At 41.3% G+C, this 15,252-nt stretch overlaps 1 protein-coding gene across 3 annotated transcripts in view; it reads left to right on the top strand.

The window, feature by feature from the left end:
• The first annotated feature begins 263 nt into the window (after positions 1–263).
• Positions 264–15,252, top strand: part of TMEM38B (transmembrane protein 38B) — a 56,048-nt gene continuing 41,059 nt past the window's right edge. The window contains exon 1 of one of the 3 annotated variants that reach the window (XM_066256597.1): positions 264–586. In XM_066256597.1, the coding sequence (XP_066112694.1) occupies positions 475–586 (112 nt within the window). In that variant the 5' untranslated portion in view covers positions 264–474. The remainder of the gene's footprint in view (positions 587–15,252) is intronic. The other 2 variants (XM_066256595.1, XM_066256596.1) reach the window with 2 other exon arrangements.

The raw sequence follows: 15,252 nt of genomic DNA, 5'->3' as shown, positions 1-15,252 counted from the left end.
TATGTGGGTAACATGTATGGATATTTAGCATATTAGAAATTATAACAGAAAAGTTAAGAATAGTTCATTCATTTAAAAAATAATAAATGCACTAAATGTTAACGTTAACAATGTGTTTTTATTTATTATTTATTATTTATGTCCTGTTCATCTGTCCACTCTCTTGGCCTGGCACAGCCTCCAGCACGGAGAAGATCCTGGACCTGGACCCTCTATAGGAGAACAAGGTCAAGCCTTCGGGAAACAGCGAAGCTCCCTCACCCCGCCCAGCCGCCGACCGCCCGCGCGCGCCGATAGCTTCCCGGCGCGCGGCTCCGCCCCTCCGCGCAAGGGCGCGGGTGCCAGGGCGCACGCGCGGGGCTTCTCGCGGCCTCGCCGAAAGGCGCTCCGGCGGCCGCCCCTCCCCCAGCTCTGGCCGCAGGAGGCTGTAACCCGTCGCCCCGAGTGCTTTGGTCGCCGTGGTAGGTCGTCGTTATGGCCTCTCCGTGGGATAAGCTGACCCTTGCCTTTTCTGACATGTCTATGTTCCCCTTTTTTGACGTCGCCCACTACCTGGTATCCGTGATGGCGCTGAAGCGTCAGCCGGGTGAGTGCGGGGCGCCGCGGACCGGTCCCCTCAGGGTCCCCCAGACGGTGGGGACGACCAGAGCCGGGTGAGCGGCCGAACTGCCTTAATCGAGAGTTCCGTAGTCCCGCCGGAGGGAGAGTTCCGTAGTCCCGCCGGAGGGGTGCCCAGGGCCGGCACCACCCACCCCTCCCTCCAGGACAGTTGGGCAAACTGAGGCCGGGAGGGCGGCGTCCCGCACGTGTTACAGGAGACGCGCCCCGGGGCCCGCCACGCCGACGCCCCGGGAAGGGCTCCGGGACAGGTGCGCCGGCGCCCCGGGGGTGTGCGATGCGCGCGGGCCGCTGGTGCTGCCGCCACTTCCCCGGAAAGTCTTTACCAGTCACCTGGGAGAAAAGTCCCCGAGTGGGCGAGTCTGACTTGGTCGCGCGCGGTGGTGAGGAGTCGCGCACCGCCCTCCAGCCACGAGAGTTGTGCGAACACTTAAACCCAGAGCCTCAGGGAGGCACACCAGCCCCGGACACCTCGTTGTAGGGCACTTGGCTTTCCTGGGCTTCCCGGGTGGGGCGTGTTCATTTTTCAAACCAATTGAAGGCAGCCCCCGCCCCTCCCCAGCAACATGATGCCCGCTGGCTTCCTGCTTTCCCGCGGTGGTGGCCTAACCGAGGCCTTGGGGATGAGGCTGTACCCCTTATGGACTACTGGGTTTTGTTTGTTTGTTTTTTAACCCTTGCATATTTGCACTGAAGTTAGTGGCCCAGTCTAAATCATTGTTTGGTGTAAGTTTTGACCTGGATAAGGGGAATATTGTGTTAAGCAAGGGCAGATAATCTACATCAGGGGCCCCCAAACTTTTTACACAGGGGGCCAGGTCACTGTCCCTCAGACCGGTGGAGGGCTAGACTATAAAAAAAACAACAACTATGAACAAATCCCTATGCACACTGCACATATCTTATTTTAAAGTAAAAAAACAAAACAGGAACAAATACAATATTTAAAATAAAGAACAAGTAAGTTTAAATCAACAAACTGACCAGTATTTCAATGGGAACTATGCCCCTCTCACTGACCACCAATGAAAGAGGTGCCCCTTCCGGAAGTGTGGCGGGGGCCGGATAAATGACCTCAGGGGGCCGCATGCGGGCCGCGGGCAGTAGTTTGGGGACCCCTGATCTACATATTGAAAAGAAATACATTTTCTTTTTTTTACATAGGCAGAGATAGACAGGAACGGAGAGAGAGATGAGAAGCATCAATCATTAGTTTTTCGTTTCGCGTTGGGACTTCTTAGTTGTTCATTGATTGCTTTCTCATACGTGCCTGGGCCCTCAGCAGACCGAGTAACCCCTTGCTGGAGCCAGGGACCTTGGGTCCAAGTGAGCTTTTTTTTTTTTGCTCAAGCCAGATGAGCCCTCACTCAAGCTGGTGACTTCAGGGTCTTGAACCTGGGTCCTTCTGCATCCCAGTCTGAAGCTCTATGTACTGCGCCCCCACCTGGTCAGGCATTTTCTTATGTTGTCTTCAGTAGTTGATGTTTTCTTGTGTTGGCTAAATCAGAGGTTCTCAAAGTGTGGTCCAGGAACCCCTGGGATTCCTGACACAGGTCAGAATTATTTTCATATCATGCAGATGTTTGTCTTTTCCACACTCATTTTCCTCCCCTGTGTGTCAGTGGAGTTTTCCAGAGGCGGCATGACTTGGGAAACTGCTAATAGGTTGAATGCAGAAGCAGATATGAGAATCCAGATGTTTTCTATTTGAAGTTAGTCCTTTAAGAGATTTGCTGAAATATAAAGCAGTGTGACTTTTCTCTCTAAATGGTTTTTGCTTTGGAAAATAGCTATTTTTCATGAAGAATACATTACTTATATTAGCATTCAATGCATTTATTTTTAAAATGAATACATAAAGAAGTATTTTTAAATTTTCTGTTATAATTTCTAATATTCCAAATGTTGATACATGAAGTCCACATAAGCAAAAGATCTTTGAGGTCTTCAAGAATTTTTTTTTTTATTTTTTTGTTTGTATTTTTCCGAAGTTAGAAGTGGGGAGGCAGACAGACTCCCGCATGCGCCTGACTGGGATCCACCGGGCGTGCGTGCCCACCAGGGGGCGATGCTCCCTTGTGGTCAGACCCATTCTAGCGCCTCAGGTGGAGATCATGGAGCTGGCCCCAGTGCCCGGGCCAGCTTTGCTCCAATGGAGCCTTGGCTGCTGGAGGGGAAGAGAGAGACAGAGAGGAAGGAGAGGGGAAGGGTAGAGAAGCAGATGTGTGCTTTTCTGTGTGTCCTGAGAATCGAACCCCGGACTTCCACATGCTGGGCTGACGCTCTACTGCTGAGCCAACAGACCAGGGCTGAAGAATTTTTTTTAAGTCAAGCTTTTTAAAAAAAATGTTTTCATCAGGCCCTGGCCCGCTGGCTCAGCGGTAGAGCGTCCGCCTGGCGTGCAGGAGTCCCAGGTTCAATTCCCGGCCAGGGCACACAGAAGAAGCGCCCATCTGCTTCTCCACCCCTCCCCCTCTCCTTCCTCTCTGTCTCTCTCTTTCTGTCCCGCAGCCAAGGCTCCACTGGAGCAAGCTTTCCCCCGGCGCTGGGGATGGCTCCATGGCCTCTGCCTCAGGCGCTCGAGTGGCTCTGGTTGCAACAGAGCATAGCCCCAGATGGGCAGAGGATCGCCCCCTGGTGGGCGTGCCGGGTGGATTCCGGTCGGGCGCATGCGGGATGACTGCCTCCCTGTTTCCAACTTTAGAAAAATACAAAAAAAAAAAAAAATGTTTTCATAATTGATTCTTTGCAAATTAATACAGAGAAAAGGCCATTTGCTTACCAGGTTACAGGGGTATGTTGGTTCCAGTGAAAATACTGCATCTGAAATAGCAACTGCAATTGGAGTCACAACCTGTCTACATTTATGATAATCACGGTCATTCTCCGAATTCATCTGTCCTATGTATAGACCAAACAGATAAGTCAAATGGCACGTGATAGCTCTAACCACCTTCTCATTTCTCATGCTTTGGTTGTGGCATCGATCTTTGTATATTGCTTTATAAAAATATCTCTAGGGCAGCGGTTCTCAACCTGTGGGTCGCGACCCTGGCGGGGTCGAACAACCAAAACACAGGGGTCACCTAAAGCCGTAAAGCCATCAGAAATACATATTTTATTTAAAAATGTATTGTATAATAAATATGTATTTTCCGCTGCTCTAGGGGCTTCTACTTGACCATTTCTACCATAATGATCCTTGGACCCAACGATCAATTTGGGGATTGTGCCAGTTGCCAAATGTGGCTATTCTAGTTACACATTAAGGAACTAGGAACATAGCTACAGATTGTTGATTTACATGGCCCACTATGATTCAAACCTGATCTAAAAACTCCTGGACACTATTGTGTCATAGGTAATTTCTAAGCCTCTGTTGCCTACATAATTATTTTTAAAAAACTAATTTTGATGAAATGCATAATTGAGGCATATGAGATAGTTTATGTTGTTAATTTTTCTCTTTTTAAAATGATAAATCTGTAAGGGGAAATGAATAGGGCAACAGTTCACTAATATATAATTTAAGTACTTAACATCTGGAGTTGAGGCTTTAAGAAAGCTAGAACATTACCCTGCTTCTTTTTGGAAGTCATCAACCGCCAGCAAGTTGAATGTTAACTGTTTTTAAAATATCTACATTGCAACTGGTTTTTAAAAATAGGTACTCAGTGTAGATCTAAAATTCGCCAAGTACATAAAATAAGGAAGTCATGTATACAGTCTATTAAAAAATCTTTCCAAGTTTTGTTATAACTCAGTGAAACATTTTCTATTTTTTCTTTATTTTTTTATTTTAGTGAGAGGAGGGGAGGCAGAGAGACAGACTCCCACATGTGCCCGACCGGTATCCATCTGGCAAGCCCACTAGGGTGGCGTGCTCTGCCCATCTGGGGCTATTGCTCCACTGCTCAGCAGTAGATCCAATTTTTTTTTTTTTAGTGCCTGAGACAGAGGGCAGGGAGCCATCCTCAGCACCTGAGGCCAACTTGCTTGAACCAGTAGAGCCATGGCTGCGGGAGGGGGAGAGAGAGAGAAAGGAGAGAGAAGGGGGAGGGGTGGAGAAGCAGATGGTTGCTCTACCACTGAGCCAATTGGCCAGGGCTGAAACATTTTCAAACATAGGCTAATGATTTATTTTGGGCAGAGTGTGGGATTATTGTGATTTTAAATGACTTTGTTTTTTTTTTTTTTAGCTTTCATTTCATAATGAAAATATATTTTAAAATCATTTGTATTTTTCAATTATAGTTGACATACAATATTATATTAGTTTCAGGTGCATACCCCAGTGCTTAGGCATGGTATAACTTACTAAGTGATCGTCACAATAAAACTTGTACCTATCTGACAACAAACACAGTTATTAGAGTATTATTGCCTATATTCTCCATGCTATACTTTACATTTATATCCCCATGACTATTCTGTTACTACGGATTTGTACTTCTTAATCCTTTCATCTTACTCAATGCTCCAACCCCCCTTCCATTTGGCAACCATCAAAATGTTCTCTGAGTCTGTTTCTGTTCTGCTTGTAATTTTGTTTTTTAGATTTAACTGTTGATAAGTATTTATTGTCATTTTATTGTTTATATTTTTGATGTTTTTCTTGTAATGGTGATTTGGTGGTGATGAACTCCTTTTAGCATTTTCTTGTCTGAGAAGCTCTTTATATGTCCTTTGATTTTAAGTGATAGCTCTGCTGGGCAGAATAATCTTGGTTATAGGTCTTTGCTTTTTATCACATTGTATATTTCTTACCAATCCTCCTTGCCTGCAAAGTGTCTTTTGGGAAATCAGCTGACAGCCTTATAAGAGCTCCCTTGTATGTAGGTATCTACTTTTCCCTTGCTGCTTTTAAGATTCTCTCTTTGTCTTTAAACTTTTGCATTTTAATTATGTGGCACTCTTTGGGTTCATCTTATTTGGGAATCTCTGTTTCCTGGACTTATATGTCTGTTTTCTTCACTAGGTTAGGGAAGTTTTCTGTCTTTTTTTTTTTTTTTTCAATTTCTAGCTTTCTTCTCCTTCTGGCACCCCCATGATGCAAATGTTGGTATATTTGAAGTTGTACCAAACGCTCCTTACTCTATCCTCTTTTCTTTCGATTCTTTTTTCATTCTGCTGTTTTGATTGGATATTTTTTGCTTCCTTATATTCTAACTTGCTGTTTTGATTCTTGGCTTCCTCTACTCTACTGTTTATTTCCTGTACATTATTCTTCATTTAGTTAGTGTAGCCTTCATTTCTGACTGGTTCTTTTCCATGTCCTTTTTTATACTGTGAAGTTCTAAGTTCATCTACTCTTCCCCTAAGTTCATTGAGCATCCTTATAACCAGTGTTTTGAACTTTGCAGTGAAGGGATTGCTTATCTCCATTTTGTTTAGTTTTTTCAGTAGAGTTTGATTTTGTTCTTTGATTTGGGACATGCTCCTTTGTCTCTTCATTTTGGCAGCCTCCCTTTGTTGGTTTCTATGTATCAGGTTGCATTGCTACATCTCCTGGGCTTGGTACAGTGGCCTAGTGTAGCAGGTGTCCTGTAGGGTCCAGTGGCACAGGCTTTCCATTCACCTGAGCTGGGCATTTGAGGTGCGTCCCCTCTGTGGTGGGCTGTGTACACCCTCCTGTTGTAATTGAGCTTTGATTACAGTTGGCACATCATTGGGAGAGATTTATCCGCAGGAGGATCTGCTGTGAAGATTGGCTGCAACCACTGTGGAAGATCAGCTGTGCAGGGGCCTGCTCTAGGAGAACTTACTCCAGTGGTCCTCTGGTGCCCGCTAAGTCCGCTCCTTGAATGTGTCCCTGGTGGAGGTGGTTGGGTGGTGCTTCGATGTGGTCTGAAGCTGTCCACAAGATATGCCGGCCCTGGGGTCTCCCAGGACATACAAGCCAAAGTCAGCCACCACCTGTGTTCTGACAGGGGCCACCTGGAATGAGCTACAAAGTGATCTGCTGATGGCTGCTACTTGTGCTGGGCTTGGAGGTGCCTGGGAGAGGCCAATCTTCAAACCATGGCTCACTGCCACTAGTACTGGGCCTGGGGTCACCTAGCAAGAGTTATGGGACTTACCAAAGCCAGATCCTGCTTTGTGAAAGACTTTATGATAATCAGAAGCATGAGCCAAGGCAAACCATCTGCATGAAAAAGCCACTGGAAACAGCTTGGGTGGGCCCACAAGTTGGATTAGGCAGGGCCTCAGGGAACCACCAGGGTGGAGGGAGACTCAGATACGGTACCCCACTGCCGGTCCTGTGGGTGAAGGCCTCAGAAAAAGAACAGTTGCCTCTGCCAGCCCTTCTCATCCTTGATGCCAGACTCTTCAATTCCTCCCCTATTATGTCCCTGGTGCCTTTCAAGCTGTTGCCCCAGAGCTGGAGGTCAGAGGGGGTGAGTCCAAGTAAGTCCGTGAGTGGAGCCTGTAAGAGGAATTTCCTGAAACTTCATTTCACTTAGCCACAATCCCCACTGGTTTTTACAACCAGAAGTTATGGGGACTTCTCTTCCTGTCACTGGAACCCTGCACTGGGGGGCCCGGTGTGGGGCTGGGACCCCTTGCTCCTCAGGGGGGACCTCTACAGCTGAGATATCCTCCTGATTTTTACCTACCACAAGTGGGTATGGGACCAACTTATTCCTGTCTTGCACCCCTGTCAGTCTCAGTGTGGCTTCTTCTTTATATCCTTAGTATAGGACTTCCTTTCTGATCTTTCTAGATTTCAGGTGGTTCCGAATGATTGCTGTTCTGTAGTTTAGTTGTAATTTTGATGTGCTTGTGGGAGGATGCGAGTACTGCATTTACCTATGCTGCCATCTTTTTTTTTTTAATTTTTTTTTAAATTTTTATTTATTTATTTATTTATTTTTAGAGAGGAGAGGGAGAGACAGAGAGAGAGAGAAGAGATAGAGAGAGAGAGAAAGGGGGAGGAGCTGGAGGCATCAACTCCCCATATGTACCTTGACCAGGCAAGCCCAGGGTTTTGAACCAGCGACCTCAGCATTTCCAGGTCGATGCTTTATCCACTGCGCCACCACAGGTCAGGCCCTATGCTGCCATCTTGATGGAAGCCTCTCATAATGAAAATATTTGGATGTTAAAGTTCATAGGTGACTATATGGACTTTAAACATTTTATACTTTGCATTAGATTCATGTCTCAATAGGACAAATTTTGCTGAGAGTTTTGGGGAGAATAATTTTACTGGTATAGTGTCACAAACATCTTAACTCCCAAGAGGACAGATAATTTTTTCTTTTAAATGTTACTATGTTAAAAATAAAATAATGTGTCCTGATTAACACACTTGCTATTTAGCTAGTGAATACAAATTTGTTTTAAAAATGAGAAGATATAAAAAATATATACATTCTTTTTCCTATCAAATATCATTTGTATGCTCTAAAGATATGCAAGTTGTTTCTGTTTAACTTTCTATGTTTTTGTAGATTAACTTCACAGTAAACTAATTCTGGTTTCAGTATGATATATACCGGGGAGCTCTACACCCAAAGAACTTTGTCATAAGAGTTTCTTATACTGTAAAATGCATTATCATATTGTTTGTACTGTAAAGAATATTACAGAAGGGCTATTTGAGTTAGAGAAATGTTTCTTGGTGATATAATTTTGAAAATTGGGACTGATACGAGGGAGACCCTCCCTTCAACTCTGTTCTTTTCTATTCCTAACAAAGTCTTAGCTTCAGTGATTTAAGACTTGGTGTTATTTTTCAGTGTCATCATGTGCCTTTCTCCTCCCAGCCTGGCTATAAGAACACAAAAGAATTATAACTTGGGCTCAGAGAACTGAGTCAGAAACAGCCCGAGGGTTACATTTTGCTATCTTTTTTTTTATCTCAATGATCAATGATTTATTTAGCAGATAAATCAATAATAGTGTCTGCCATGTACTAGGTAGTAAATAGTATATGTTCTTATGTATATTGTCTTATCTGAAATCCTTATGTTATATATTATTCCTTTTTTATGAAATTTGAATTTAAGCCAAGAGAGGTTAGAGGTCCTACAAAAAAGGTCACAAAATTGGTATGCAATCATAACAGGCTTTCTCACTTGTGATATTAAGGGAAATTAATTGTAATATAATATATATGTATACATATGTACAGATATAAAAATATAAATAAACATAAAGATGTGGGAAAGCAAACAAGTTGTTGAGGTCACTACGAAGAGTAAGTACTGGAGCCAGGATTTGTACTTGGACAGTTAAGCTGTAGAGTGCCCGCTCTCAGGCACTAATATTAGCCTTTCAACATGAGGATCGCTCAGTAAAACAGCTAGTGTCATTGACCAGAAGAGAAGATCATATTCATTTACTGTGCTGACTGACTGATGTTGTAATCAGTCATCACTATATGGGGCAATACTGAATAGCACCTATACATGAATTAGATATGTAACAATATAAATGTATTAAAGACATAGTGGTATTGGCTCCAAAGACAGCATGACTGTGTATTATCAAAGTAATTAAAAAATTCTTAGGTTTAGGAGAAATTGCTACACTGGAGATCGGCATCCTGTCTTATATAGTAAGTTTCTCATAACTAATTTTTCTTCCAAATTGGAACAGGTCACCATTTCTTGAGTTGTCACCAGATTGGTGTCACTTCACTTGAAAGTTCACAGAAAATTCACATCTATCAATTCACATTCATTCCTAGGCACATTAGGTTGTTTGGAGTGGTGGGTTGCACTATTTAAATACTTATGTATCTTTTTTTTTCATGAGCACATATGGATGAATTCTTATCTTAATATAAGTATGATGATGAACTCACACATTTTCATAGTATAAAATATTTTTGATTTTTGTTTTCTCATAAATGGGCCTCTCCTAGGAGGTAACAACAGTTGACAGTTTGGTTGTGTATTTGTGCAGACCTAATGATATATATTACTTGCATGTTTATGTACCTATAGAAGAAATATTTGGTTTTCTCCTGTAAATGATTTTGTACTGTACATATTGTTTATATATATATATTGTTTTCTTTTTGTCATGTCAGTGAATGTAAAAGTGTGACATTCTTTTGAATAGGTGCATTGCATTTTATAGATTGGATATGACATAATTTGTTAAAAGTTGGTCTAAATATACAATTAACAAATGAACATTAAAAAAATTAATTGATTTTAGAGAGAAAGGAAGGGAGAGAGAGAGAGAGAGAGAGAGAGAGAGAAACATCAATCTCTTCCTGTATGTGCCCTGACACGGGATTGATCTGGTAACTTTGGGACGATGCTCTAACCAACCGAGCTATCCGGCCAGGGCAGATGAACATTTAATTTTAAAGAATCCAAATACAGCCTGACAAGGCGTGGCGCAGTGGATAGAGCATTGGACTGGAATGCGGAAGGACCCAGGTTCGAGACCCCAAGATCACCAGCTTGAGCGCGGGCTCATCTGGTTTGAGCAAAAGCTCACCAGCTTGGACCCAAGGTTGCTGGCTCGAGCAAGGGGTTACTCGGTCTGCTGAAGGCCTGCGGTCAAGGCACATATGAGAAAGCAATCAATGAACAACTAAGGTGTCGCAACGCGCAACGAAAAACGTGATCAATGCTTCTCATCTCTCTCCGTTCCTGTCTGTCTGTCCCTGTCTGTCCCTCTCTCTGACTCTCTCTGTCTCTGTAAAAAAAAAAAAAAAAAAAAAAAATCCAAATACAGTTAAGTTATATAATTGAATAAATTTAAAGCCTGTTCAGTCATCTTCCCTAATCCCAGACTTTTCCAGAGACAATAAGAGTTAACATATGGTGTGCTGCACACCTGTTCTGGGCATCCCATATATCTGTGTGTAGGGAACCGTAGTGTTTGGGTTTTCACACATAAATGATTCCATGCTGAAATATTGTTGTTCACTGTGATTGTATTTGGTTCTTTGTTTTTAACCAATGGCATATTTTAGGGATCTTTCTCTGATGATTTGATCTACCACACTCTTGAGTTGCTCATATATAAAGTATTCCACAGTACAAGAGATTGTGGTTTGCCTGACCAGGTGGTGGCGCAGTATATAGAACGTCGGACTGGGACGTGGAGGACCCAGGTTCAAGACCCTGAGGTCACCAGCTTGAGCGTGGGCTTATCTGGTTTTAGGACAGCTTACCAGCTTGAGCCCAAGGTAACTGGCTTGAGCAAGGGGTCACTCTTCTGTAGCTCCTGGTCAAGGCACATATGAGAAAACAATCAATGAACAACTAAGGTACTGCAACAAAGAATTGATGCTTCTTATCTCTCTCCCTTCCTGTCTGTCTGTCCCTCTCTCTGACTCTCTCTTTCATAAAAAGAGAGATTGTGGTTTATTTAACTGTTTCTCTGATAATGGTCATTTAGATTTCTTCCATTTTTTTCACAGCATTATAAACAACACTGCTTTAATATTCTTGAATGAAACGCCTTTGGACACTTGAGTTAATTTTAATTTAAGAATTTTAATCATAAATGGGGTTGTTTTTTTAGTTTTCATTTCTGATAGTTCAGTGTTGGTGTATAAAAATGAAACAGCCTGACCAAGCGGTGGCACAGTGGATAGAACATTGGACTGGGATGCGGAGGACCCAGAGTTGAGACCCCAAGGTCTCTGGCTTGAGCGTGGGGTCACTCGCTGTCTGTAGCCCTCTGGTCAAGGCACTTTTGAGAAAGCAATCAATGAACAACTAAGGAGCCACAACGAAGAATTGATGCTTGCCATCTCTCTCCCTTCCTGCCTGTCTGCCCCTATCTGTCTCTCTCTGTCTCTGTCACCAAAAAACAAACAAACACAAAAAAACAGATTTCTGGATATCAATTTTGTATCCTTCTACTTTACTGAATTCATTTATCAGCTCCAGTAGTTTTTTGGTGGAATCTTTAGGGTTCTCTACATATATACTGTGCACAAAAATTAGGGGATATTTAAAAATGAATATGAAGCAATAAAATATCCCTTAATTTTTGTGAACAGTATACTATCATTTCATCTGCAGATAATGACAATTTTACTTCTTCCTTTCCAATCTGGATGCCTTTTATCTTTTCTGGTTTGTCTGATTGCTGTGGCTAGGACTCCCAGTACTATATTGAAATAAGAGTGGTGATAGCAAATAATCCTGTCTTACTCCTGATCTTAAGGGAAGTGCTTTTTGCTGATTTTTTTTTTTTTTTTTTTTTTTTATAACAGAGACAGAGAGACAGAGAGAGGGACAGATAGGGACAGACAGGAAGGGAGAGAGATGAGAAGCATCAATTCTTTGTTGTGGCATCTTAGTTGTTCATTGATTGCTTTCTCATATGTGTCTTGACCTGGGGGGCTACAGCAGACCAAGTGACCCCTTACTCAAGCCAGCAACCTTGGGCTGAAGCTGATGAGCTTTGCTCAGACCAGATGAGCCTGTGCTCAAGCTGGCAACCTTGGGGTCTCAAACCTGGGTCCTCCACGTCCCAGTCCGATGTTTTATCCCAGTGGTAGTCAACCTGGTCCCTACCGCCCACTAGTGGGCGTTCCGTCTTTCATGGTGGGCGGTAGGGGAGTAACCCAAGTATAAATAAAAAGATAGATTTAACTATATTAAGTTGGGTTATAAAGATTTATTCTGCCAAACTTTTATAAAGTAAAGTTACTTCCCTACTTTATAAATCACCATTACTGTGGAACTGGTGGGCGGTTAGAAAATTTTACTACTAACAGATACAAAAGTGGGCGGTAGGTATATAAAGGTTGAGTACCCCTGCTCTATCCACTGCGCCACCGCCTGGTCAGGCCTTAAGAGAAATGCTTTTAGGTTTTCCCCATTGAGTATAATATTATCTGGGTTTGTCATATATGGCCTTTATTATGTTGAGGTGTTTTCCTTCTGTTCCCACTTTGCTGAGAATTTTTATCATAAATTGTGCTGGTTTTTGTCAAATGCTTTGTTCGCATCTATTGATATGATCATATGATTTTTATCCTAAATTTTGTTTATGTGATATATCACGTTAATTGATTTGCGGATATTATACCAACTTTGCATCCCCAGAATAAATTCCACTTGATTGTGGTGTGTGACCTTTTAATGTATTGCTGGATTCATTTGCTAATATTTTGCTGAGAATTTTTACATCTATGTTTATCAGGGATAGAGGCTTATTATATTTTCTTTCTTTGTAGAGACTATTTGGTTTTGGAATTAGAGTAATGCTGGCCCTGGCCTTGTAAATAAGCTTGGAATTCTTCCCTCTTCTTGAATTTGTAGGAAGGGAGGATAGGTGTTTTATGTTTTTTTTTTTTTTTTTTTTTTTTTTTAATGTTTGCTAAAATTCATTTGTGAAGCCATTTGGTACAAGACTTGTTTGCTGGGAGTTTTTTTGATCACTGCTTCGATTTCATTAGTTGTCTGTTCAGATTTTCTGTTTCTTCTTGATTCAGTTTTAGAAGATTTTATGTAACTAGAAATTTGTTTCTTTCAGATTATACAATTTGTTGGCATATTGTTGTTCATAATATCTTCTTGTACTCCTTTGTATTTCTTTGGTGTCAGTTGTTACTTCTCTTTAATTTCTGATTTTATTTATTTGGTTCCTCTTTCTTTTTTCTTGATGAGTTTGGTTAAAATTTTTCGATCTTGCTTATCTTTCCAAAGAACCAGCTCTTGATTTCATAGATATTTTATGTTGGTTTTTTAGACTTTAGTTTGTTTTTTCTTCTCTGATTTTTATTATTTTCTTCTTTCTACTCACTTTAAGGTTTTTCTAGTTCCTTTTTTTAAATTAATTTTACTGGGGTGACATCAATAAATCAGGGCACATATGTTTAAAGAAAACGTCCAGGTTATCTTGTCAATCAATTATGTTGTATACCCATCACCCAGGGTCAGATTGTCCTCCGTCACCTTCTATCTAGTTTTCTTTGTGCTCCTCCCCCTCCCCTTCCCCTCTCCCTCCCTCCCCACCTCCCCGTAACCACCACACTCTTGTCCATGTCTCTTAGTCTCGTTTTTATGTCCCACCTATGTATGGAATAATGCAGTTCTTGTTTTTTTTCTGATTTACTTATTTCACTCCGTATAATGTTATCAAGATCCCACCATTTTGTTGTAAATGATCCGATGTCATCATTTCTTATGGCTGAGTAGTATTCCATAGTGTATATGTACCACATCTTCTTTATCCAGTCTTCTATTGAAGGGCTTTTTGGTTGTTTCCATGTCTTGGCCACTGTGAACAATGCTGCAATGAACATGGGGCTGCATGTGTCTTTACGTATCAATGTTTCTGAGTTTTTGGGGTATATAACCAGTAGAGGGATTGCTGGGTCATAAGGGAGTTCTATTTTCAGTTTTTTGAGGAACCACCATACTTTCTTCCATAATGGTTGTACTACTTTACATTTCCACCAACAGTGAATGAGGGTACCTTTTTCTCCACAGCCTCTTCAACATTTGCTATTACCTGTCTTGTTAATAATAGCTAATCTAACAGATGTGAGGTGGAATCTCATTGCAGTTTTGATTTGTATTTCTCTAATAACTAACGAAGATGAGCATCTTTTCATATATCTGTTGGCCACTTGTATTTCTTCCTGGGAGGAGTGTCTGTTCATGTCCTCTTCCCATTTTTTTATTGGATTGTTTGTTTGTTGTTGAGTTTTATGAGTTCTTTGTATATTTTGGATATTAGGCCCTTATCTGAGCTGTTGTTCAAAAATATCATTTCCCATTTAGTTGGCTGTCTGTTTATTTTGTTGTCAATATCTCTTGCTGAACAAAAACTTCTTAGTCTGATGTAGTCCCATTCATTTATTTTTACCTTCACTTCCCTTGTCTTTGGAGTTAAATTCATAAAATGCTCTTTAAAACCAAGGTCCATGAGTTGAGTACCTATGTTTTCTTCTATGTACTTTATTGTTTCAAGTCTTACATTTAGGTCTTTGATCCATTTTGAATTAATTTTAGTACAAGGGGACAAACTGTAGTCGAGTTTCATTCTTTTGCATGTAGCTTTCCAGTTTTCCCAGCACCATTTGTTGAAGAGGCTTTCTTTTCTCCACTGTGTGTTGTTGGCCCCTTTATCAAAAATTATTTGACCTTATATATGTGGTTTTATTTCTGGACTTTCTATTCTGTTCCATTGGTCTGAGTGTCTACTTTTCTGCCAATACCATGCTGTTTTGATTGTCGTGGCCCTATAATATAGTTTGAAGTCAGGTATTATAATGCCCCCGGCTTCGTTCTTTTTCTTTAGGATTGCTTTGGCTATTCGGAGTTTTTTATAGTTCCGTATAAATCTGATGATTTTTTGTTCCATTTCTTTAAAAAATTGGAATTTTGATGGGAATTGCATTAAATTTGTATAATAATTTGGGTAATATGGCCATTTTGATTATATTTATTCTTCCTATCCAAGAACAAGGAATATTCTTCCATCTCATTGTATCTTTTTAGATTTCCCTTAGCAGTGCTTTGTAGTTTTCATTATATAGATCCTTTACATTCTTTGTTATGTTTATTCCTAGGTATTTTATTTTATTTTTTTGCAATCGAAGAGGATTATTTTTTTGAGTTTGTTCTCAAATGTTTCATTGTTGGCATATAGAAAGGCTATGGACTTTTGTATATTAATTTTGTATCCTGCGACCTTACT

The sequence above is a fragment of the Saccopteryx bilineata genome, chromosome 2, assembly GCF_036850765.1.
Source record: "Saccopteryx bilineata isolate mSacBil1 chromosome 2, mSacBil1_pri_phased_curated, whole genome shotgun sequence".
NCBI lineage: Eukaryota > Metazoa > Chordata > Mammalia > Chiroptera > Emballonuridae > Saccopteryx > Saccopteryx bilineata.
This window is presented reverse-complemented; position numbering and strand designations above follow the sequence as displayed.